Raw genomic sequence first — 24,837 nt, 5'->3', positions numbered from 1 at the left:
CATGCCTGCCCAAGGCTCGTAAGATCGTGCCTGAGATCAATGGAGAATGCTATCTGTGAGCTTGCCCATCCCTAAAGCAGGGCGACCGCGCCAGTAAAATCAGGGCCACAGTCGCCTTTCGGTGGTTATTCATGTACTTTTGATCACCTGTTGTGCAGATGGATTCGCAAAAACTGTTGAATCTATTCAATAACTTTATTGAATCAAATTGGAACCAAGTAACAAAGGCAGTTATGGTTTCTTCCACTTACTGTTTTCAATTTTTCCTCTCTTTTCTTCAGGTTTTACTGGGACTTGATAATGCTGATGCTTATGGTTGGAAATCTCATAATTATTCCTGTGGGAATCACCTTCTTCACTGAGTCGACATCAACCATTTGGATTGTTTTTAACGTTGCGTCTGATACCTTCTTCCTTGTGGACTTGATAGTCAATTTTAGAACTGGAATTGTTGTAGAAGATAACGCCGAAATCATCCTGGACCCAAATGTTATCAAGTGGAAATACTTAAAGAGCTGGTTTATCATAGATTTTATCTCTTCCATACCAGTGGATTATATCTTTCTGATTATAGAAAAGGGATTTGATTCTGATGTTTACAAGACTGCCAGAGCACTGAGAATTGTGAGGTTTACCAAAATCCTCAGTCTCTTGCGATTGTTAAGACTTTCAAGACTTATACGATATATACACCAGTGGGAGGAGGTAAGGTATATTTTTAAACGTTTAAACCTTAGATCAAATTGCAATTTGCAGTTCTGCTGTGAAACCACTATGAATTCCTTTTTAACCACACAGATTGTGTTGGTACAAAGTAATTTTGGCTTGGTAACAGTCCAAACTGTGCATAGAGGTTGGAAGCAAATTTGGCCTGATCAAGTTCAAGCAGCGTTTATTCACCATGTGAAGATGGTCTCACACTGCTTATGGTGTAGAGACGCTGGCGTTGGTCTGGGCTAAACACAGTAAGAAGTCTCAACACCAGGTTTAAGTCCAATAGTTTATTTGATAGTAATCCCACAAGCTTTTGGAAACGGTGTTCCTTCGTCAGGTGTGTGTGAAAGGTGTTCCTTCCACACACCTGACGAAGGAACACCATTTCCGAAAGCTTGTGGGATTACCATCAAATAAACTGGTCGGACTTAAACCTGGTGTTGTGAGACTTCTTACTCACATTGCTTAGACATTGAACATCTGCAGCTCGAGCAGAACAATGTTTAAAATGTTCCCCAGGAGTTGACAGAATGGAAAAAAAAACATTTAAAATGTCATTTTGAAGGGATTGGTTAATGTTGGCAGAGATCTAATTATCACACTGGATGTATGTTTTATTCTTTTGAGCCTAGGAAGCTGAACTCAGAGCACCTTTTGGTTTAACAGTATGAAGTATGGGGTGATATTATGAGATGCAGGCTGTCGTCAGGTGAGCTAGACTGCCTAACAACTGTGACGACTTGCAAAATGACCCCTTGTCTATCAACACTGCTAGCTTCAAGTAAAGAGGCATTTGTTTCACACCCACCATTTGCTCGTCTTGTGTGACTGGATAACATTGCATTCATATAAGACTTTCTTTCAATCTTTGTGCAAATTCAGAAGATCCCTTACCTAGAGGTTTTGTAGTTCGGACAATTTCAGTCTAGTGGATGTGAATTCACAGTGCAAAACTGTACCAGAATTCAGTGATGTTTGGCACTAATTTGACAATATGGCTCAGAAAAAAGAGAAGCGAAATACAAATACCAGTCCAGTACTGGAGAGATGTTTCTGTGAGATGTAGACAAAGAGGTCTTGCTAATAGTGTGAATCCTATACTCCATACTTCAATATTCAGCCCTAGACTCACCCGTTTTGCTTGATAGAAGGTCTGGAAAATTTAGTGCCATACCCAATTCATCATCAGATAACAGAATCATGATTCTCATTCTTATCAATTTCTGTTGACAAACTTGATTCCAGATCTTTCACACATTTTTGCTAAATGAGAGCATACCTCTGAAACAACTGTACTTGGCTACCATTACAGATTTGATGGTCAAAGTCCATAGCACAATTAAAACAAAAGTGCATCCTATAAAAAGATTTCTAAAACTATACCAGATCTTGACCAGTTTGATGTCCTGTGATACTGAGGTCATTGTACAGTATTAACACACTGCGGGAAACTTTCTTTGTGACATTACCTTCATATGCCAGTCTAGTCTATCAATCTCTGTGCATGCTCATGGGTACATAGTCATCTCCCATGCCTGGGAATATCACCATTCCTCAAGTACAGTGAGGAAAGAGAAAGGGGCAAAAGCCCATTCAGTCACATGCTTGGTTTTTCTCCTCGCTGTGGAGATTTCCCAGGCTTTTACGAGAGTGCGTATTGTAGTCAATGCAATAATTGACAACCACCAGTTAGCTAATGAGCAATAATGGGTTTATTACTATTTACAAATATATACAGAGTTCGACAATAGGTGTGTTCATTCTCAACTCTAAGATTAAGCTGACTGCAAAATCCCATGTTCTGCACCAAGATCCCTGTGCTCATTCCCTATTGGCAGATTGGGTGACATGACCCTTCCAGAGTCTAGCTACTACACATATATAGACCTGCAGTTGTAGTAGGGTCCAGGTGTAGTATCACCATTATAGTGAGGTTGGAGTGATAGCCCTACTCTTTGGCCTGATTGCCCCTGAATGTTCAGTACCACAGCACAACAGAACTTGAAAATGGATGGAGTAGATGTCTCCCATTGGATTCGCATGAACTGGAGAGTCTGTCAGGTGATTAGGAGTAGACTGAAGGTGAAGACAAACACTAAATCTTTGTGATACACTTTGCTTTGCCCATGAACAGTTTGAAGGCCTCAGGGGCTGTGATCAAGAGCACAATTCTTGTTTCCTGTCTGAAGTACTTGATTAGTACAAAACTGCCCTCAAAGTACATTTTCTATGACAAATCAAACTACATAGCACATTGTATAAAATAAATGATCATACTGAAGTACCATCTTAGACTCTATTTCAGAAGCCGATCAACTGCCCTTTGTTATTTCATATATGACTCAGTCAAATATTGACTGGTTTTGCCATCAGGGTGAGTGAGTGAATGAGTGCCTTATGAAATTGAGTTGGGGAAGAAAATTGAGGGCAGCTTGTGTTTTCTCAGTGAGAGACTGAATATTGAACAAACTATTCAGGCTTGGAATGGAATAACGATCTCTCCATAATGATATTGAACACAAGGCTTGAACAGGAACTGACAGGAAGTGGAAGCAGTCATACCATGCGACTGATCTGTAAAACTGTGACAAAGCCCTAGTAAAATACAAGTTTGGTGGGCCTTGTTCTTACATCGATGGTTGTTCATCCAGTGCCAGATCGTACATTACAAACAAAACTGGAATGTTGAAGAACAATTACTTTGCTTACAAAATCGAAATTCATGGCATGAGCTTTTGAAATGATGTCTGCACCTTTTCTAGATCATAATGACGTACGTACATTGATACTGACAGAATGCACATCACAAGGTGCCTTGTCCACAAGAACATGCTGCATTTAGTTAAGGAACTGCTGAAGAATATTTTGACAGGATTACTGTGATGGAAGCTTACTGCTTGTGCAGATGCTGAGATTGCAGAGCTCTGTGTCTGAAATCTTTTACTGACAATAAGGTTACACCTGTAAGTACTATTGCAAGTATGTTTATGGGGAATGGAAATTGCACAGTTCTGCTAACAGATGAGAAGCTGTTGGCAAAACATCACTTTAGGCTCATTTAATGAGAAGGAATGATCCAATTAAGCAAGATAAATTGCGTAAAATATCTGCTGCCATTAGAGTGGTTTGAGGTGTTTGAAGGGACCATCCCAGCTACAAGACTGTTCCAATTAAAGGAATTTCCTTAATAGCAATGCTGGCAATTGTGTTTGTTTTTACAGTAAGCAAGTGTAATAGACATTTTGAAAATCCTTTTCATATATACTCCTGCATTTTAAGTAAATTCCCTATTGTACATTTGGCTACTCAGATCTGCTTGGAGCAGTGGGCACATAAGCAAAGAGGATTGCCAAAACAAAGTTCTGAAAAAGAGTAATATTTGACTTGAAATCTCTTCTCTCCACAGATGCTGTCAGATCTGCTGATTGGTTCCAGCACTGTCTGTTTTTATTCCTGGCCTTAACAAATGTGTTGCATTTTTGTACTTTTGAAATATATATTGGCTGTAGGTATTCTCTGATCTTTCCTGCAACCTTGCACTATTTCCTACACTATGAGCGTTCACCATTGACTGTGCTCTCTGTACTTGGACAATGGATACTGAGCAGTTATTGGGAAGAACTCCAATTGGATTCCTATGCAAAAACCCATTCATCTATCATCCTCGTGTTCCCTCATCTACATTGGCTTCTGTTTAAACAGTGGGCAGAATTTTCTCACTTTTGATTTAAGTGTTAATTCAGCTGGGAAAAGTGGAGTGCGGCCCATCAACTGCACTGTCAGCCTTTCCTGCCCCAATTTTTGATACATAGGGAACAACTCTGCCCCAAAAAATTCTTAAGCGCTGAATTTGCAGAAAAATGGTGTAAATTACATTGATTTTTCAGAGGGAGTTCAGACTTGAATCACCTGCATTCTGTGCAATGCAGAGGGCACAATCGTGAATCTCATTAAAAGCTCAGAGGACGGGGCCTATTCACACCAGAGTTTGACAGTTCCAGAATTTTGTCCATGTCAGTGGCCCCAATCCGTTGGCCTTCATGTTGCTGGCCAGCTCGATCACTGACCAACCTGGAACCCCCACAGTGCTGTCCTTCCATCCTTCCACGTGGCCTGACCACAGCCCCCAAGACCATAAGAACATGAGAAATAGGAGCAGGAGTAGGCCAACTAGCCCTTCGAGCCTGCCCCGCCATTCAATAAGATCATGGCTGATCTGTCTTGGCTCAGTTCCACATTCCCGCCCTCTCCCCATAACCCTTAATCCCCTCTCTTACCAAAAACCCATCAACCCGCGTCTTAAAAATATTTAGCGAGGTAGCCTCCGCCACTTCAACGGGCAGAAAATTCCAGAGATTCACCACCCTTTGAGTGAAGAAGTTCCTCCTCAACTCTGATCTGGCCAGTCCCAACATCTTCCCATAGAACCATAGAAAATTACAGCTCAGAAACAGGCCTTTTGGTGCTTCTTGTCTGTGCCGAACCAATTTTTTGCCTAGTCCCACAGACCTACACTTGAACCATATCCCTCCACACCCCTCTCATCCATGAACCCATCCAAGGTTTTCTTAAATGTTAAAAGTGACCCCACATTTACCACTTTATCCGGCAGCTCATTCCACACATCCACCGCTCTCTGCGTGAAGAATCCTCCCCTAATATTCCCTTTAAACTTTTCTCCTTTCACCCTTAACCCATGCCCTCTGGTTTTTTTTCTCCTCTATCCTCAGTGGAAAAAGCCTGCTTGCATTCATTCTATCTATACCCATCAAAATCTTAGACACCTCTATCAAATCTCCCCTCATTCTTCTACGCTCCAGGGAATAAAGTTCTAACCTATTCAATGTCTCTCTGTAACTCAGCTTCTCAAGTCCCGACAACATCCTTGTGAACCTTCTTTGCACTCTTTCAACCTTATTTACATCCTTCTTGTAACTAGGTGACCAAAACTGTACACAATACTCTAAATTTGGCCTCACCACTGCCTTATATAACCTTAACATAACACCCCGACTTTTATACTCGATACTCCGATTTATAAAGGCCAATGTACCAAAAGCACTCTTTACGACTCTATCCACCTGTGACACCACTTTTAGGGAATTCTGTATTCCCAGATCCCTCTGTTCAACTGCACTCTTCAGAGTCCTACCACTTATCCTGTACGTTCTACTTTGGTTTGTCCTTCCAAAGTGCAATACCTCACATTTGTCTGCATTAAATTCCATTTGCCATTTTTCAGCCCAATTTTGTAGTTGGTCCAAATCCCTCTGCAAGCTTTGAAAACCTTCCTCACTGTCCACTACACCTGCAATCTTCGTATCATCAGCAAATCTGCTGATCCAACTTACCACATTATCATCCAGGTCATTGATATAGATGACAAACAACAATGGACCCAACACCGATCCCTGCGGCACTCCACTAGTCCATCCTGGAGTGCCCCAATCTCCAGCACTGCACCCCCCCAAGCAGATCACCACTCCTTCCCTAACCCCCCCCACCCCCCGCAACCCACTTTGATCACTGGTCTCCCTCCAGCCCCGACCGATCCTATCTGCAGAGTGGCAGGGGGACCCTCATCCCCACCGATTGCTCCTAGACCCTGTCCACAAAAGACCTGCCTTGGAACTGCCCAATGTCCAATGGGCATGGTCTGGGGTGCCCATGCCCAGGACGCACCACCCCCTCCACCGCCCGACTCCTGGGGGGCCCTGAGCTCCCCCCTTCACTCCATGGGGTCTTCCACTAGTTCCCCGAATGTGGGGAGCTATTCTAAACCCCGCCGGAGTGAAACCGCACTAGCAAGGTGGGACATGCTATCAGGCCTGGGGAATTCAGTCCCAGGCCCGATAATCATATTTAATTTCCATTGAAAATAGATTTTAAGTACTTATCTGGTCTTCCCACCAGTTTCCTGTGTGGTCTTGACTGCGCCTGCTCTTTGGTGGTGGGAGATGCACGTGCATTAGGAACGCATGCGTGAATCCCGTGAATTGGCGCATGCGCCATCTCCCGACCCGACCCACCAAAAAATTAGCAGGTTGGAATGGGAGAATCACTCCCATTTGTTTTAAAAAAAGTCAAGGAGGTAGGTCTAGCCACCCCACCAGGAACTTCAGCTCCTGAGAACACCCCAGTGTGAAAAAAAGATAAAAATAGAACAGAGGAACCCCACCACCACCCCCCCCCTCCCAAATCCCATGGAATCTCTCCCACTCCCACCTTCCCTCCTCCCAGATCCCACCACCCCACCTACAGTCACAGAACCCCCGGCATATCCCCCAGTGTAACCCCTCCGGAACTGCCCCCTCACACTGCCCCGATTGTCCCCCGGCATTGTCCCCTACATTGCCTGAGCACTGCTGAAATCAATGCCAGGGTATCTTTTTGACATGACTATCTCCCTCCACAGGGCTGTAATCAACTGCTTGGCCCCGACGGCTCCTGTTCACCACTTCTCCGTTTTTAAAATCCTGTTGTAAACCGTGCCAAGGTGATATCCTGCCACTGGGGCCAACTTTCCTATGTGGGGCAATGTTACAATGGGGAGGCCCAGTAATTAGATATACATATATTACGATGGGGTTCCCCTCATTGCATGGCAGGATACCCATTCAGTCTCTGGACAATCAAGCAGGAAATTTCCACCAGCGTAAAAGTTGTTGACTCTCCACTCCCTCTGCCATTCCCACCCACTGAAAGCAAATGGGGTAGAAAATCCTCCAAATGTTTCTTTTCAAATTCTCATTCTTGGTTTAAGATCACCTATGGCCTTTCCCCCTCCCTTTCTCTGTCATCTTACTCAACTCATTATCCTCGATTCTGGGCTCTTGGGTATCGTCCATTGTAATTACTTGCTGTTGGCAAGTATGGATATAAATTGCCCCATTGGTAAGACGCAGCATGGATTCATGAAAGGAAGGTCATGTTTGACTAATTTGGTGGAATTCTTTGAGAACATTACACGTGCAGTGGACAATGGGGAACCTGTGGATGTGGTGTATCTGGATTTCCAGAAAGAATTTGACAAGGTGCCGCACCAAAGACAGCTACATAAAATAAAGAAGCATGATGTTACAGGTAATGTGTTAGCATGGATAGAGGATTGGTTAACTAACAGAAAGCAAAGAGTGGGGATAAATGAGTGTTTTCTGGTTGGTGATCAGTGACTAGTGGTGTGCCTCAGGGATCAGTGTTGGAACTGCAATTGTTTATGATTTACATAGATGATTTGGAGTTGGGAACCAAGTGTAGTGTGTCAAAATTCACAGATGACACTAAGATGAGTGACAGAGCAAAGTACGCAGAGGACGCTGAAAGTCTGCAAAAGGATACAGACAGTCTGAGTGAGCGAGGGCCTGGCAGATGGAGTACAATGTTGGTAAATGTGACGTCATCCATTCTGGCAGGAATAACAGCAAAATGGACTATTATTTAAATGGTAAAAAAATTGCAGCATGCTGCTGTGCAGAGGGACCTGGGTGTCCTTGTGCAAGAATCTCAAGGAGTTGGTTTGCAGGTGCAGCAGGTAATTAAGAAGGCAAGTGGAATTTTGTCCCTCATTGCTAGAGGGATGGAGTTTAAAAACAGTGAGGTTATGTTGCAGCTGTATAAGGAGCTGGTCAGGTCACACCTGGACTACTGTGTACAATTTTGGCCTCCTTACTTGAAGGATATACTGGCACTGGAGGGGGTGCAGAGGAGATTCACTAGTTAATTCTGGAGTTGAGAGGGTTAGTTTATGAGGAGAGACTGAGTAAACTGGGGCTATACTCATTGGACTTCAGAAGAATGAGGGGAGATCTTATAGAAACATATAAGGTTATGAAGGGAATAGATAGGATAGAAGTAGGGAAGTTGTTTCCATTGGCGGGTGAAACTAGAACTAGGGGGCATAGCCTCAAAATAAGGGGAAGCAGATTTAGGACTGAGTTGAGGAGGAACTTCTTCACCCAAAGGGTTGTGAATCTATGGAATTCCCTGCCCAGTGAAGCAATTGAGTCTACCTCATTGAATATTTTTAAGGCAAGGATAGATAAATTTTTGAACAGTAAAGGAATTAAGGGTTATGGTGAGTGGGTGGGTAAGTGGAGCTGAGTCCATGAAAAGATCAGCCATGATCTTATTGAATGGCGGAGCAGGCTCAAGGGGCCAAATGGCCAACTTCTGCTCCTAGTTCTTATGTTGCCACCAGCTGCCAAGACCCTAAACTCCAGAATTCCTTCCCCAAACTTCTTTGTCTTTCATCCTCTATTTTCTTCTTTTGGCGCTCTTTGAAACCTACTTTGAGCAACTTTTGGCTATCTTCCCTAATATTTTCTTAATGGCTCAGTGTCAAGTTTTGATTGACCATTGTAGCCGTCAGTCCTTCGAAACGAGGATGATGTCTGCCAGGCTTCATGATTAAATGTCCTTGGGTGACTCAGCATTTTCTCATAGTGCTCCTGTGAAGTGCCATGGGAGGTTAAAAATGTTGTATGAATACAAGTTCTTGTGATATCATACATCCTTTAAGACCCAGTATAGGACAGAGGCTCTGCCATTGCCAAATGTTTGGTGCTGCAGGACTCCCACCATTGGGAATTCCCACCTGCTATGAGGTGGACAGAACCAAGTGTGTAAGGTGCTTTCTAAATACAAGTTATTTCTTTCATCCTTTCTTTGTAATGCTGATGAGTGAGGCACTGCCAGCCCATGGTTAGCAGTGGATGTTGCGAGCCCATGCACCCAGTACCAATAGTTTCATTTCTTTATGTCTTGGGGATACTATATCAATGAACAGAATAGTATTTTCTCCATACGGAAGAGATGTAAACATTAGTATTTTTGTGGTGATTGTGTGATTTGATCACCTACTAACCATTCCCACAGCTGACAACCTGTGGCATTGGAGGCAGTAATACTGTCCTCCTACTTGTTGCCACAGTTATACAAGCTAAGATTCTTGCTCCTGGATGTTGGTTGGCATCCTCATTACAAGTAGGCAAGAGCCTCGTTAAAATTAAAAAATTTAATGCCATTATTCAGAGTCCAATGTCATTTTAACATGCATTCCCCCGATTTCAGTCTTGCCAAGAAGACCAGGCACCAAAGCATAGCAACTCTAGAAAGAGACTGAAGAGATCATTTTTTTCTGAAATAGCATCCTTTTTAGCCAGCACATGCAATAGTGTCCTTGGCCACAATGGCAGGACGTTGTATTTGGCTGAAGTCAGGAGGTTATTGCTCTCCTGTGAGACAATGACTGAAGTTGTCAGGCAGTCGCAATTAATTTGCAAGATTCCTTAATGGCTTCAACCCATGTTAAGACTAATGGATGTATAATCATGGAGAATGTGCACTGGATTTCTGATTTTGCAATCCTGAGTGTTTCTGTGTTGGTTCGTCACTTCATTGCAAAGCTCCATATGTGTTGAAATCTACCTTTGGCACAATACAGTAATTGCAGTCTGAAAGTCAGAGCAATAATATAGTTTGTGGATGATCTAGTTTATGGTGTGGTAAGAAAAAGTGGGCACATTTTGTACAGATGCCTTAGTATATTGAAAATATTCACGAGCATTAGCATTGGATGGTAGAAAGTACTGTCTAAACAAATGTCAGTTGAATGCAAAATGTTTTCTGATTCTTAGTGCAAACTACACTTCTTGCCAGATAAGCTGTGGTAAATAGTAAGACATAGCAGAGAGGATATTTAACATCTTTACTCACCTGCCAAACTATTTACTATGCACTTTGGCTTTTGTACCTACCAAAAGCTCCATACAAGATCAAAACAAAAAACAAAATGCTGGAAAATCTCAGCAGGTCTGACAGCATCTGTGGAGAGAGAATAGAGCCAACCTTTTGAGTCTGGATGACCCTTTGTCAGAGCAGTTCTATCCAGGCAAACAGATAATATTCCATTATGCTTCTGTGTTCTAGGCGGGGGAGAGGCTTTAGGGAATCAAGAATCCAGCCACTTGACTCAGAATATGCAGCCTCTGGTCAGCACAGGATTTATGTGGCTGCCCTGAGTTTCTGATCGATCATGACTCCCTAGGATGTCGATGGGAGGAATTTTCACAAAATTAATGCCATTGTGTAAGTTTTTAAAGTGTTCCGAAAAAATATCCAGGTTCCGGATTCTTAATTTTTAACAACAGTGTTTTCACTCGTGTCTGACATAACCATGTACGAATGATCAGTATTCATGAATCATGTAAAATTTATTAAGCAGGGTGTCATCTGTACTTATCAAAAAGCAGAGAAGACTACATGTAAGTTTCTTATCCCTCAAGGGCCTAGGATTCCTTGAACACTGATGGCACAGCCAAAGTCAGCTTCTTGAAGTGACATTGAACTGTGCCACAGAAGAATCACACCACAGAAGCACTGGGGATCTATGCCAAGGAAGGAAGTTTCCAATTTCTATCCTTAATTCTGACTGTTGCATCCCTTATTAATAAATGATCCAAATTAACCTCTTTCACTAACTAAGGGTGAAGGTCATTTGGTGCCAGCTTATCTGTGTAACTGGTCATGTATGTTGAGATGTTCATACCTTATTTCCTGGGCCTCCAAGCTGTTCACATTACATTGTGAACAAATGATTGCAGCTATACAAACAATACTGCACCCTCTTTTCAAAAATACAAACTACTGCAGATGATTCACATAGAAATACTAACCTGTTTCCAGGGAGACTAAGGGAATTAAGAATAGGCATTAATAGTAATTCCTAATAATGTATTAGAAAAGGATGTTTTTTTTTGAAAATACAGGTGTTTTGCCCTACAGCTATATTAGATCAAAGCAGTTAGTAAGCTAAAACCTAATTAAAATACAATGGTTCTTGTTTAAAGAGAAGTTGCCATATTAAGATCAAGTTCAAACTTTTTTCTTATTTCTTTAAATTTGTCAGAGAGACCTTAAATTGCACACCTTGTAATTAATGTGGATACATCTTAAACCCAAACATTTAACACCTTTAAGGTCATTTAATTAATCAAGAACAGTTTGTTGCAAGCAGGTACCTTCCTGTTCTCAGATTACCTTAACTGTTAATGGTCTCACTGGCAGGAATTCAAACTGGGCTATTTTAAAAGGTGGTTGAAATAAGATCCATAAATATTAGTTCAAACCAATATAAACCTAAAGAATGTAATGTTATTATCAACATCTTACAATAGGATGTTGTGGGAGGTGGTTAGACTCTTGTTGGAGACAATCATTTCCTGACATGATCTGCTACTAAACAACCCAAGCCTGGATATCGCCCAGGCTTTCTGGCTTTCAAATATGGAGAGCATCATTATCTGAGAAATTGCAAATGAAGCTGGCATATATTATAGTATCGCTATAATATCACCTCTTGTTTAGTTCTTCAAGAACATATTTTTTCATGTTTCTTTAAAGTTTACCATAAATTCCACCCTGAATTTGTCAGTAGTCTTGGAGTCACAATCTCAAATAGACCTTGCACATCTCTTCTATTTCTACAGCTACATTAACAAAACTCAACTTATGTTTTTATCCCAGATGCTTCTACTTAACTTTATAAATCTCAAGTGTTGCTCTTGAACTGATGCCGTTGAAAAAGACTGATAAGTCATAGCAGAGAGGATATATAATGTATTTACTCGTCCACCAAGCCATTTACTCTGCACTGCAGCTTTTGTACCTACCAAAAGCTCCATACAAGATCACAAAGATAAAAGCAAAATACTGTGGATGCTGGGATCTGAAGATTGAGGGGTGACCTGATAGAGGTGTACTAGATCATGAGAGACATGGACAGAGTTGATAGAGAGCTGCTGTTCCCCTTAGTTGAAGGGTCAGTCATGAGGAGACATAGGTTCAAGGTGAGGGGCAAGAGATTTAGGGGAGGTGTGAGGAAAAGCTTGTTACCCCAGAGGGTGGTGACAATCTGGAATGCACTGCCTGGGAAGGTGGAGGAACTGGGTTGTCTCATGTCCTATAAAAAACACTTGATTGGGTATCTGGCACATCATAGCATTCAGGGCTATTGGCCAAGTGCTGCCAGATGGGATTAGATGGGAGGTCAGGTATTTTTAATGTGTTGGTGTGGACTCGATGGGCCAAAGGGCTTCTTCTGCGCTGTATGAATCCATGATTCTATGAAGCACTGTTTTTGAATGCTGAAGAATCATGCCTCTGTCAGGGGCTGTAATTCTCTCAGGAACATGATACACAGGGGTCTATGTTCAATCACTGTCTGTTCATGACATATCAACAGCCACTATCCAAACAATCCCCATGCTTGTTCCATGGCTACACATGAGCACTTTGCTGCTCCCTCAGTCCTAACCTGATACAGCATTAGTTCTTTTAACCATCAGGCTTTACTGGTCTTCGTTCTACTGGTGTCTTTGAGTACCCATCAGGCTGCACAAGTTTGTAGAAGAATGCGAATGCTATAATATTTGGGAGAATTATTTTTTAGTTTATCGGACAGGATATCTCATTGAATTTTTTCTCTCTAAGACACAAGAGTTTGAGGACATATATCAACTGACTCAAGAACAGCTTCCTCCCCGCTGCATTCAGACTTTTGAATGGATCTGTCTTGTATCAAGTTGATCTTTCTCTACACCCTAGCTATGACTGTAACACTACATCCTGCACTCTCTCCTTTCCTTCTCTATGAACAGTAGACTTTGTATAGCATGCAAGAAATAATACTTTTCATTGTAAACTAATATCTGATGATAATAAATCAAAATCAAATCAAAAAATATATATCCTCACTCTAGTGGAACTTGTGACCTTCCTTCCTCTCTATATTGTGAGTACCTGCCATGGTTCATTCTCCTCTAAGTATTCCTTTCTTCCTTCTAAACCAATGTTAACTTTCTTCTCCCAAATGCCTTTATCTTGCTTTAAGGTAAGGAATCATCATGCGGTTTCCTGTTCCACAGACTTCTTTACCAACACCTCAAACCATAGTGCCTGCACTGTCAGTCTTAACTTCCCCCTACGATCTTCTTACTTTTAAAATCTGTTTTCACAGATTGCTTCTTGATTTGACTCATTTTCTCCTTTGTTCTTTTCCTCTTGGTGATGCCCTGCATCCTGGCTTTTTTGTCCTTCAGTGAAAATAAATGGAGGTATTTCAGCATTATTAAAATATCATTCTCTTTGATGAATCTCACAAATGTCTTATTACTATGTTGTAGAGAATGAACAGATCACCAGGAAAGAGAGAGGTCTCAGTCATTTTACTTTGGGCCCATGTAGCCCAGCACTAGGGATTTTCTTCTTTTTACGTCTTGATCAATTGTAGACTAATCAACAAAAATCGATTGCCACAACATGTCAACAATTCCATGTTCTTGTGTCACATGACAACCAGGATGGTGAAAGGCAAACTAGATGGACATCCTTGTTCTTTTTTTGCCTATTAATTCTTATATTCACCAAAAATGCCTTTAATAATACAAAAGGAAAATACTATAGATGCTGAAAATGTGAAATAAAAGCCAGAAAATGCTGGAAATACTGAAAGTCAAGCTGCATCTTTGGAGAGAGAAATAAAATTAACAGTTCAGGTTGCTGAAAGGTCATTACCCTGAAATGTTAATTCTGGATCCCTGCCCACAGACACTACACAACTTGCTGAATATTTCCAGCATTTTCAATTTTTATGCCTTTGTTAATGTTGGATTCTCCTTAGTATCAGTGCAGCTTGCCATTCAATCAGTAAAGCCAGGCATGTCCAGTGTTTTCCTCTGCCACGTGCTCAAAGAGTCACTACTCATTCTACATAGACTGACCAGAGTGTTTCTTTTCTTCACCAGTATTATTCAACAGGGAATCAGCATTCATATCGAGCAATATTTCTCACCTGTTCTGATAAAGGGTCCACGTTTGAAACATCACCTGTTCTGTCCTCAGAACTGCTGAGTGTTTCCAGCACTTTTCATTTCTATTCAGTTTTCCAGCATCTTTTGTGTTTTTCTTTCCCTTTTGTTAACATGACCAATTGTTTCCAGGCTGGATGGATCTGGTAGTCTATGAATTAATTAGTTGGAAGGACTCTCAACTTCAAATCCTTCTGAGGTATCTACTTCTTCTGCAGTCACGTCACGGATCTTAAATGCCTTTTATCCTGTTGATGACTAACTGGTTGGGCATGTTGGGCACTTAATAAACAGGCATACAAATCGCACAATCCAGCTGCCTTCACCATCTGCACCTGAAATGCACAGTAGTTACTCCAAGCTTGTGAGGCTAAAGAGACAGTTATTGTGTGTCAGGCTGTCTGCCTCTCTCCTCAAACCCTTTTCATTTTTACTGTGGGCTTTGAGAAGTTCATCGTAATTGTGACTCAGCTGGTTATAATGAGTGGGCTGAGTGATGGCTGAGTGCCGTTCCCCTCTGCTGAGAAATGATCAAATTAAACATAGCTGCAAACTTGAGTTAGCAACACAGTTCGTGCTGTTGACCAGCAAAAGGATTTAAAGAGAAAGTGTGGTAGTTGTGTGAATGAGATCAGTAGAAAGAAAAATTGGACTGGGATGGAAATTGGATGATTAAACCGGTGTCATCCATTTCCCGAGTGACAGGAGTAGTTAAAACCAACCCTGACCATCTTCAACTTGTTGTACTCTTCTAGTTCGAAAGAGATATCACATTTGTTTTAGTACAATTTTGTTTTACGTAATGTCTCGGAGGATCTACAGTAGGTTTATGGGGAAAAAGTAAAATGGACAGCAGCTGCTTTGGCCAAGAAACTGAATTGTGTAACCTTTGGCAACTACTTTGCTAGACACATAAATTAGCTTCAGGAGATACTTCCTGTGCTACGGATCAACTGATTAATCAACACACCACAGACCTCGAGGTTTGCTTTGCCATGTTGTCACCTCAGGCTTACTTTTACTTCAATTGATATTGACAATTCATTGATAGCTCCATATTTGATGGTTGTAACTCTCATTCAGCTAAGTGCTTTTGCAATTTATTCTTTTGTATAAAATCCAGTTGTGCTCCATGTTTAGTGTTGGTGTGGCAAATATTATGCACTGCATTGATGCAAAACTTGCAGTGTAATAGTGCTGATCTTTAACTTGCTGTCGAAATGTATGTGATGGTTGTAACAAAAAATTTTTGCTGATTCCAAGCTGCTTTGAGAAAATGGTGAATAGGATGTCCTTCAAGGGGTTGATTTGCCTTGGATGCTGTTGAGCTTCCTGAGTGTTGCTGGAACTCCAGGCACGTGGAGAGTATTCTATCACACTCCTGAATTGTGCCTTGTAAATGATGGACAGGACCTGGGGAGTCAGGAGTTGAATTACTCATCATGAAATTCCTAACATTTGACCTGCTCTTGTAACCACTGTTTATATGGCTAGTCCAGTTCAGTTTCTGGTCAGTGGTAACACCTCCAGGATATTGATAGTGGGGGATAAAGCAATGACGCTACCGTTGACTGTTTAGAGGAGATGTTAGATCTTTTGAAGATGGTCATCGTCTAGTACTTGTGCAGCATGGATGTTACTACTTCTCAGCCGAGCCTGAATATTGTCCAGGTCATGCTGCTTATGGACATGGGCTGCTTCAGTATCTGAAGTATTACAAATGGTGCTGAACATTGCATAATCATCAGTGAACATCCCCACTTCATTGAGGGTCATTGATGAAGTTTGTTGTGCTTAGCGAAAGGATACATTGGCTTTGGAGGGAGTACAGAGAAGGTTCAGCAGGCTGATACCGGAGATGAGGGGGTTAGCTTATGAGGAGAGATTGAGTGAGTAGATTGGGCCTGTACTCTTTGGAGTTTAGAAGGCTGAGGGGTGATCTTATAGAGACATATAAGATAATGAAGGGGCTAGATAGGGTAGAGGCAGAGAGATTCTTTCCACTTAGAAAGGAAACCAGAACTAGAGGGCCCAGCCTCAAAATAAAGCGGGGGTGGGGGGTGGGGGGTGGGGGGGGTCAGTTTAGAACTGAGTTGAGGAGGAACTTCTTCACTCAAAGGGTGGTGAATCTCTAGAATTCTCTGCCCATTGAAGTGGTGGAGGCTACCTGGTTGAATATATTTAAGTCATGGGTAGATAGATTTCTGATAGACAAGGGGATTAAGGGTTATGGGGAGCAGGCAAGTAAGTGGAACTGATCCACTTCAGATCAGCCATGATCTTATTGAATGGTGGGACAGGCTCGAGGGGCTAGATGGCCTACTCCTGCTCCTATTTCTTATGTTCTTATGTTCATACTATCCTGAGAATCTCCTACAGTGATCTTTTAGGGCTTAATTTGCCTGCAGCATTTTGGGACATCCTGAGGTTGGTTGATTCATTCTTGTTGGTCCAAGTCTGGTGCTATCTGACTCATGGGGCTAAGATAACTAGCTTCCAACAAATGCTGGAATTTTGTTTTGGTGTGAGATGTGACCCAAGCCACTGAAGCCACATTGACCTTAAATTTATAATAAAAACAAAGTGCTGGATAAACTGAGCAAGTCCTTCTATCAATTCTTGATATGTTCTTTCATCATTTTCATGAAATTTTACACATTGCAGAGTAGATGCCAGTGTCATAGCTGTGTGATAATGGCTCTGTGTGGTGGTGGCTAGTACTAGTGTGTATACCCTTAACACATGATCTGAGATCCATACAATCACTACAGTGTAGAAGAAGGCCAGTCGGCCCATCGAGTCTGCACCGACTCACCGACAAAGCATCTTACTCCACCCCCATCTCAATGCACTTACCCCACCACCCCCTTAATTTACACATCTTGGGACGCTAAGGGGCAAATTAGCATGGCCAATCCATCTAACCGGTGTATCTTTGGACAGTGGGAGGATTCTGGATCACCCGGAGGAAACTCACACAGATGAGGGAAGAACGTGCAAACTCCACACAGGCTGGAATTGAATCCAGTTAGGGGATTAAAAAAAAGGGCAGCATGGACAAGTTGGACTGAAGGGCCTGTTTCCATGTTGTAAACCTCTACGACTCTGACTATCCCCTGCATTCACAAATCAGAAAGTTGTGCCAAAAACCTCAGTCCTTGTTGATAGCTGGGATTCTCTGGTGCCACTGAAAGTGAATGGAGTTTTGGCCAGAATTTGATTTAATTTGATTTATTATTGTCACATGTAATAGTATACAGTGAAGAGTATTGTTTGTGTACTATACAGACAAAGTATACATTCATAGAGAAAGAAACAAGAGGATGCAGAATGTAGTGTTACAGTCATAGCGAGGGTGTAGAGAAAGATCAACTTAATACGCAGTAGGTCCATCCAAAAGTCTAATGGCAGCAGGGAAGAAACTGTTCTTGAGTCAGTTGGTATATGTCGGGAGGTAATGCTGCAACTTTATAAGACCCTTGTCAGGCCTCATTTAGAGTATTGTGCGCAGTTCTGGTCGCCTCACTATAGGAAAGATGTAGAAGCTATTGAGAGGGTACAGAGGAGATTTACAAGGATGTTGCCTGGACTGGGAGGCATGCCTTATGAAGTTAGGTTGAGGGAGCTGGGACTCTTTTCCCTGGAGAGACGTAGGTTGAGAGGCGACCTGATAGAAGTTTACAAAATGTTGAGAGGAATAGATAGGGTGGACTCTCAGAGGCTATTTCCCCGGGTTGAAATGGTCGCTACGAGAGGACACAGATTTAAGGTGCAAGGAGGGAAGTTCAGAAGTGATGTTAGGGGTAAGTTTTTCACTCAGAGGGTGGTGAGTGAATGGAATCGGCTGCCGTCAGTGGTGGTGGAGATGAACTCGCTGGGGTCTTTTAAAAGACTTCTGGATGAGTATATGGGGTTTAATGAGATTGAGGGTTATAGATAGGTCTGTAGGTTGGCAGGTGTTGATGTGATCGGCGCAACTCGTGGGCCGAAGGGCCTGTTTGTGCTGTAGTGTTCTATGTTCTATGTTCTATGTCCTCAGACTTTTGTATCTTTCTTCGACGGAAGATGATGGAAGAGAATGTCCAGGGTGCATGGGTTCCTTAATTATGCTGGCTGCTTTGCCAAGACGATGGGAAGTGTCGACAGTGTTGATGATTGGGAGGCTGGTTTGCATGATGGACTCAGCTACATTTACAACCTTTTTGTAGTTTCTTGCAGTTGGGCAGAGCAGGATACCAAATTCTCCGCTCTCACTTACAGCAGGGTGGCCTCGGACGAGACCAGAGAATCTCAACCTTAATGAAAGCAGCATATCATTGTTGGATGCTGGAAATCTGAAACAAAACCAAAAAATACAGGGATTGACACGAACCTTAACTCTGCTTCCATCCACAGAAGCATCCAGACCTGTTGAGTATTTCTAGCATTTTCTGTTTATACCTTGTGTTAGCGTCAGTCTAAAGCTGCTTTAAAGAGGTGACCATGCCCTACTCATTCAGCTCATTAAGTTGTAGCATGAATGCTGCAATATGCAGCTGACCTTTTCCACTTTTAATCTGCTGCATCACCTGGACTTTGATAATAATAGAACGGAACTGATTATGTCTCCAGCTTTTTGTCTAACTTTAGATATCCCATGGGCACTTGAAGGCCGGTGAGTGGGCTGCGTGAATCTTTGCTTTCAGTGGTGTGTGACAGTGATATTAGCTGGCAACCCGGAATCATAGAATCCCTACAGGGCAGAAGAAGGCCATTCAGTCCATCGAGTCTGCACCGATTCTCTGACTGAGCATCTTACCCAGGCCCTATCCACGTAATCCCACATGTTTAACCCGCTAATCCCACCCCACCACAAACCTACACATCCTGGGACACTAAAGGGCAGTACAAAGCTAATTCTCCTAACCTGCACATCTTTGGACTGTGGGAGGAAACTGGAGCACCCACAGACATTAGGAGAATGTGCAAACTCCACACAGCCAGCCCACCGAAGATTAGAATTGCGCCCAGCTCCCTGGTGCCATGGGGCAGCAGTGCTAACCACTGTGCCACCATGCTGTCCTGTCGGCTGAACAGTTTGGCTTTCAGACCTGCTGTAGATACCGCACAACTCACTGCTCTATTATGAGATTGCTGATGACTAATCTAGTTAGTAAATCCTGTGATGAATAGGAGGTGAGATACTGACAAAAAAAGCTTTGCTTTCGTGCGGTCACTGGGGATTATTGCAAGTGAAAGCTGCGTGAACGCACGACATCAATAGCAAAATGTGTTGCTGAAGGGCTGGAAGCACACAATTAGTCTTACCTCTGTGTTCCTGTTTGACCTGCCCACCAGCTAACATTTGTGCAGAGCATATACAGTGCATGCATGATCTTACCCTGTACTGTCCTAAAAAGACATTTTTGGACCTACATATTAAGTTGCTGTCTCTGGCTGATGTCCCAGCTGCACAGTGTCAGGCCTGAGTAAAGGTAGCAGAGGCCACAACAGCAGAAACAAGGAAGCAAGTCAGTCACTGTTACTTGTGGGCTGCCACCTCCCATGGGTAGGAAGCTTCAAAATGTCTCTCGTTATTCTTTCATTGCACAGAGCTCTGAGTGTAATCATAGTGAAATGTATGAAAAGTCTCACCATTTTAATATGTAAGTTAAACTCGTTCATTTGCAATAATTCTTTTTGTTCCCTTCACTTTGGCTCACAAAAGAAGGGAACCTGGATCTGTGCTAGTTTTAAGTGCAATAAAAATATACAATGTTACTTATTCTCACTGATCAATTTATCTTTGACATGATTTTCTGGAGGAGCTAGCTTCATAATACAGCAAACTTTCCTTTTGAAAGTTAAAACCTTTAGAAAGAAAATGGTTATATTTATGCAAAGAATAATGGAAACTGAGTGAATGTAAGATATAGGAGCAGTAGACCAAACAGTCTCTTGCGCCTACTCCAACAATCAGTGCGATCATGACAGTCATCTGCCTAAACTTCATTTGCCTACCTGCCCCCTTTATTCATTGATTCCCTGAAAAATCACTGATCAGCCTATACTGCAATATCCATAACTTTGAGGTAGAGAATTCTGAAAGGTTCAGAATGAAGACATTTTCCCTTTTCTCAGTCCTACATGATCAACCCCTTAACTTCAGACTGCGCCTCCATGTTCCAGATTCCCCAATGCTAAGCTTTTATTGTCTCTCCTGCCAAGCCCCTTCATAAACTTATAAAAGCAAATTACTACAGATGCTGTTTTGAAACCAAAAGAGAAAATGCTGCAAATTCTCAAAACCAAAAGAGAAAATGATGGAAATCTCTTTTCTCACCTTACATTTGCTGTCAGACCCGCTAAGATTTTCCAGCATTTCTCCTTCATAATCCTCTCAAAATTCAGAGATTGTAGCCCAATTTACCCAGCTTGTCATCATAGGTCAACCTTTTCATCATAGAACCATAGAAAATTACAGCTCAGAAACAGGCCTTTTGGCCCTTTCTTGTCTGTGCTGAACCATTTTTGCCTAGTCCCCCTGACCTGCACTTGGACCATATCCCTCCACACCCCTCTCATCCATGAACCCATCCAAGTTTCTCTTATATGTTAAAAGTGACCCCACATTTACCACTTTACCAGGGAGCTCATCCCACACTCCCACCACTCTCTGTGTGAAGAAGCCCCCCCTAATATTCCCTTTAAACTTTTCTCCTTTCACCCATAACCCATGCCCTCTGGTTTTTTTTCTCCCCTAGCCTCAGTGGAAAAAGCCTGCTTGCATTCGTTCTATCTATACCCATCAAAATCTTGTACACCTCTATCAAATCTCCCCTCAATCTTCCACGATCCAGGGAATAAAGTTCTAACCTATTCAATCTCTCTCTCTGTAACTCAGCTTCTCAAGTCCCGGCAACATCCTTGGGTACCTTCTCTGCACTCTTTCAACCTTATTTACATCCTATCTGCAACTAGGTGAACAAAACTGTACACAATACTCTAAATTCCGCCTCACCAATACCTGATACAATCTTAACATAATACTCCAACTTTTATACCCGATACTCCGATTTATAAAGGCTAATGTACCAAAAACACTCTTTACGACCCAATCCACCTGTGACGTCACTTTTAGGGAATTCTGTACCTGTATTCCCAGATCCCTCTGTTCAACTGCATACTTCAGAGTCCTACCATTTACTCTGTACGTTCTACTTTGGTTTGTCCTTCCGAAGTGCAATACTTCACACTTGTCTGCATTAAATTCCATTTGCCATTTTTCAACCCTTTTTTCTAGTTGGTCCAAATCCCTCTACAAGCTTTGAAAACCTTCCTCACTGTCCACTACACCTCCAATCTTTGTATCATCAACAAATTTGCTGATCCAATTTACCACATTATCATTCAGATCATTGATATAGATGACAAACAACAATGGACCCAACACCGATCCCTGCAGCACACCACTAGTCACGTTCCACTCCACTCAGAGAAGCAATCCTCCACAACCACTCTCTGGCTTCTTCCATTGAGCCAGTGTCCAATCCAATTTACTACCTCCCCATGTATACCTAGCGACTGAACCTTCCTAACTAACCTCCCAAGAGGGACCTTGTCAAAGGCTTTGCTGAGATCCAGGTAGACAACATCCACCGCCTTCCCTTCATCCACTTTCCTGGTAACCTCCTTGAAAAACTCTAATAGATTGGTCAAACATGATCTACCACGCACAAATCCATGTTGACTCTCCCTAATAAGTCCCTGTCTATCCAAATATTTGTAGATCCTATCCCTTATCACACCTTCCAATAACTTGCCCACCACCGACGTCAAACTTACTGGCCTATAATTTCCTGGATTTCTTTTGGAACCTTTTTTAAACAACAGAACAACATGATCACCCTCCAATCATCCGGCACCTCCCCCGTGAATACTGACATTTTAAATATGTCTGCCAGGGCCCCTGCAAGTTCAACACTAGCCTCCCTCAAGATCCGTGGGAATACTCTGTCCTGTCCTGGGGATTTATGCACTCTGATTTGCCTCAAGACAGCCAGCACCTCCTCTTTAATCTGTAAAGGTTGCATGACTTCCCTACCTGTTTGCCCTATTTCTATAGTCTCCGTGCCCATTTCCTCAGTAAATACTGATGCAAAAAACCCATTTAGTATCTCCCCCATCTCTTTTGGTTCCATACACAGTCTACCATTCTGGTCTTCAAGAGGACCAATTTTATCCCTCACTATCCTTTTGCTCCTTACATACCTACAGAAGCTCTTTGGATTTTCCTTCACTCCGTCTGCCAAAGCAACCTCATGTCTTCTTTTGGCCCTAGGAATCAACCTAGTGAATCTTTGGCACACTGCCTCCAAGGCAAGTATATTTTTCCTTCAATATGGAAATCAAAACTGCACAATGCACTCCACCTGTATTCCCTCCAAAGTGTATACAAATGGAGCAAAACCTTCTTGTTCTTGGATTCCAGCCACCATCACTCCCTCTCCTCATTGCAATAAAGTCCAACCCATTATTTGCCTTCCTAATTTCTTACCACACCTCCACACTAACTTTCCACATTCCTTGTACATAAGAAGATATTAGGTCAGATGACCAACAACTTGTCAGAGAGTTAAGTTTTAAAGAATAACTTAAAGAAGGAAGGGGGGGGCACAGAAAGTGACAATCAGCAGGGGTTTCCTTGCCCATGCTTGACTAGATGCCATGAGAATTCACAGGGTCTGAAGTCATTGTTGAAGATTGCCAGAGCCACTTGTTCTGTACCATCACTTCAGCACTTCAGCAGGGATGATGGTGGAGGAGTCTGGAATGTTGGCTGAAAGCTGATCCTGTGTTTCTATGACACGTTTTAGGATGTTGTTCAACAATTCTGTGAGACAGCTCTCTCTCCAGGCACAACCACCCCCCGCCAATAAAAAAGTTGAAAAAAATTGAGTACCTTCATGGTCAGCTTGTATGTCGTTGCTTGTAAGTATGTATATGAATCATGGCCATTTAGGTGACATATTAGAGGGTCCACTTGAAAACAAACTGCAGCACTGCTTCACTCTTCAGGAGCTGCGGGGAGAAAATGAACAAGAAATAAGACCCTTGTCAGGCCTCATTTGGAGTATTGTGCGCAGTTCTGGTCGCCTCACTATAGGAAGGATGTAGAAGCTATTGAAAGGGTACAGAGGAGATTTACAAGGATGTTGCCTGGACTGGGAGGAATGCCTTATGAAGTTAGGTTGAGGGAGCTGGGACTCTTTTCCCTGGAGAGACGAAGGTTGAGAGGCGACCTGATAGAAGTTTATAAAATGTTGAGAGGAATAGATAGGGTGGATTCTCAGAGGCTATTTCCCTGGGTTGAAATGGTCGCTACGAGAGGACACAGATTTAAGATGCGGGGAGGAAAGTACAGAAGTGAAGTTAGGGGTAAGTTTTTCACTCAGAGGGTGGTGAGTGAATGGAATCGGCTGCCGTCAGTGGTGGTGGAGGTGAACTCGCTGGGGTCTTTTAAAAGACTTCTGGATGAGTATATGGGATTTAATGGGATTGGGGGTTATAGATAGGTCTATAGATTGGTAGGTGTCGATGTGATCGGTGCAACTCGTGGGCCGAAGGTCCTGTTTGTGCTGTAGTGTTCTATGTTCTATGTTCTATGATCAAAAGCCTGAATACCCAAAATGAAATCTCATTAGAGAACAGGATCAATCCTCGCCAGGGGGAAAGATGCATTATAATTTGAAGATTTGTTGCTGTTGCTTCATTGTTATCGATTGTAGGCTGCAATAATCAATTACTTTGATAACCAAAAATTTCACTGATTACTGAAGCAATCAAGTTCCCTGATCTGTTTAACCATTTTAAAATTTGCCACTTATTCAGGTTTAAAAAATTAATGCAAGTCCTTCAGTCAATTAGGATTGTTATTATAGTGCTTACTGTATTGTAATAAATTTTACAGCCTATTGAAAAATAAGAGTAAACTGTTCAGATCGAATTGTCTTTTATTGTACATGTTGTGTGACTGGCTTAACTATTGCATTTTTTTATTCCAGAGCATGGTTTGATTTTTATGTAGCTATAGATTTTCTTCTTTTAGAAGAGTCGATGGGTTTAATGTTTCAATCTTGAAGAGCTTGTTTTTTCATGTAATTCCATTGGTGCCTCAGTCATTCATGTGTGAGCCTGTGCTGATTTTTTTTTGGTCAGGCTAATTGAGTGTCTGGCATCATAGCTATTTCTGATTATATAATCAATCACCTGACATCCA

The 24,837-nt window shown here is 42.2% G+C and overlaps 1 protein-coding gene across 3 annotated transcripts in view; it reads left to right on the top strand.

The window, feature by feature from the left end:
• The window catches only part of LOC145340919 (potassium/sodium hyperpolarization-activated cyclic nucleotide-gated channel 1-like), a 279,038-nt gene that overhangs the window by 37,744 nt on the left and 216,457 nt on the right, over positions 1-24,837 (top strand). For all 3 annotated transcript variants that reach the window (XR_013886320.1, XM_080185500.1, XM_080185514.1), the window contains exon 2: positions 282-705. Coding sequence is in view for 2 of the 3 variants with exons in the window: in XM_080185500.1 (XP_080041626.1) it covers positions 282-705 (424 nt within the window). In the remaining variant the exon portion in view is untranslated. The remainder of the gene's footprint in view (positions 1-281; positions 706-24,837) is intronic.

The sequence above is a fragment of the Carcharhinus amblyrhynchos genome, chromosome 1, assembly GCF_965287045.1.
Source record: "Carcharhinus amblyrhynchos chromosome 1, sCarAmb.v2.hapA, whole genome shotgun sequence".
Taxonomy (NCBI): Eukaryota; Metazoa; Chordata; class Chondrichthyes; order Carcharhiniformes; family Carcharhinidae; genus Carcharhinus; species Carcharhinus amblyrhynchos.
This window is presented reverse-complemented; position numbering and strand designations above follow the sequence as displayed.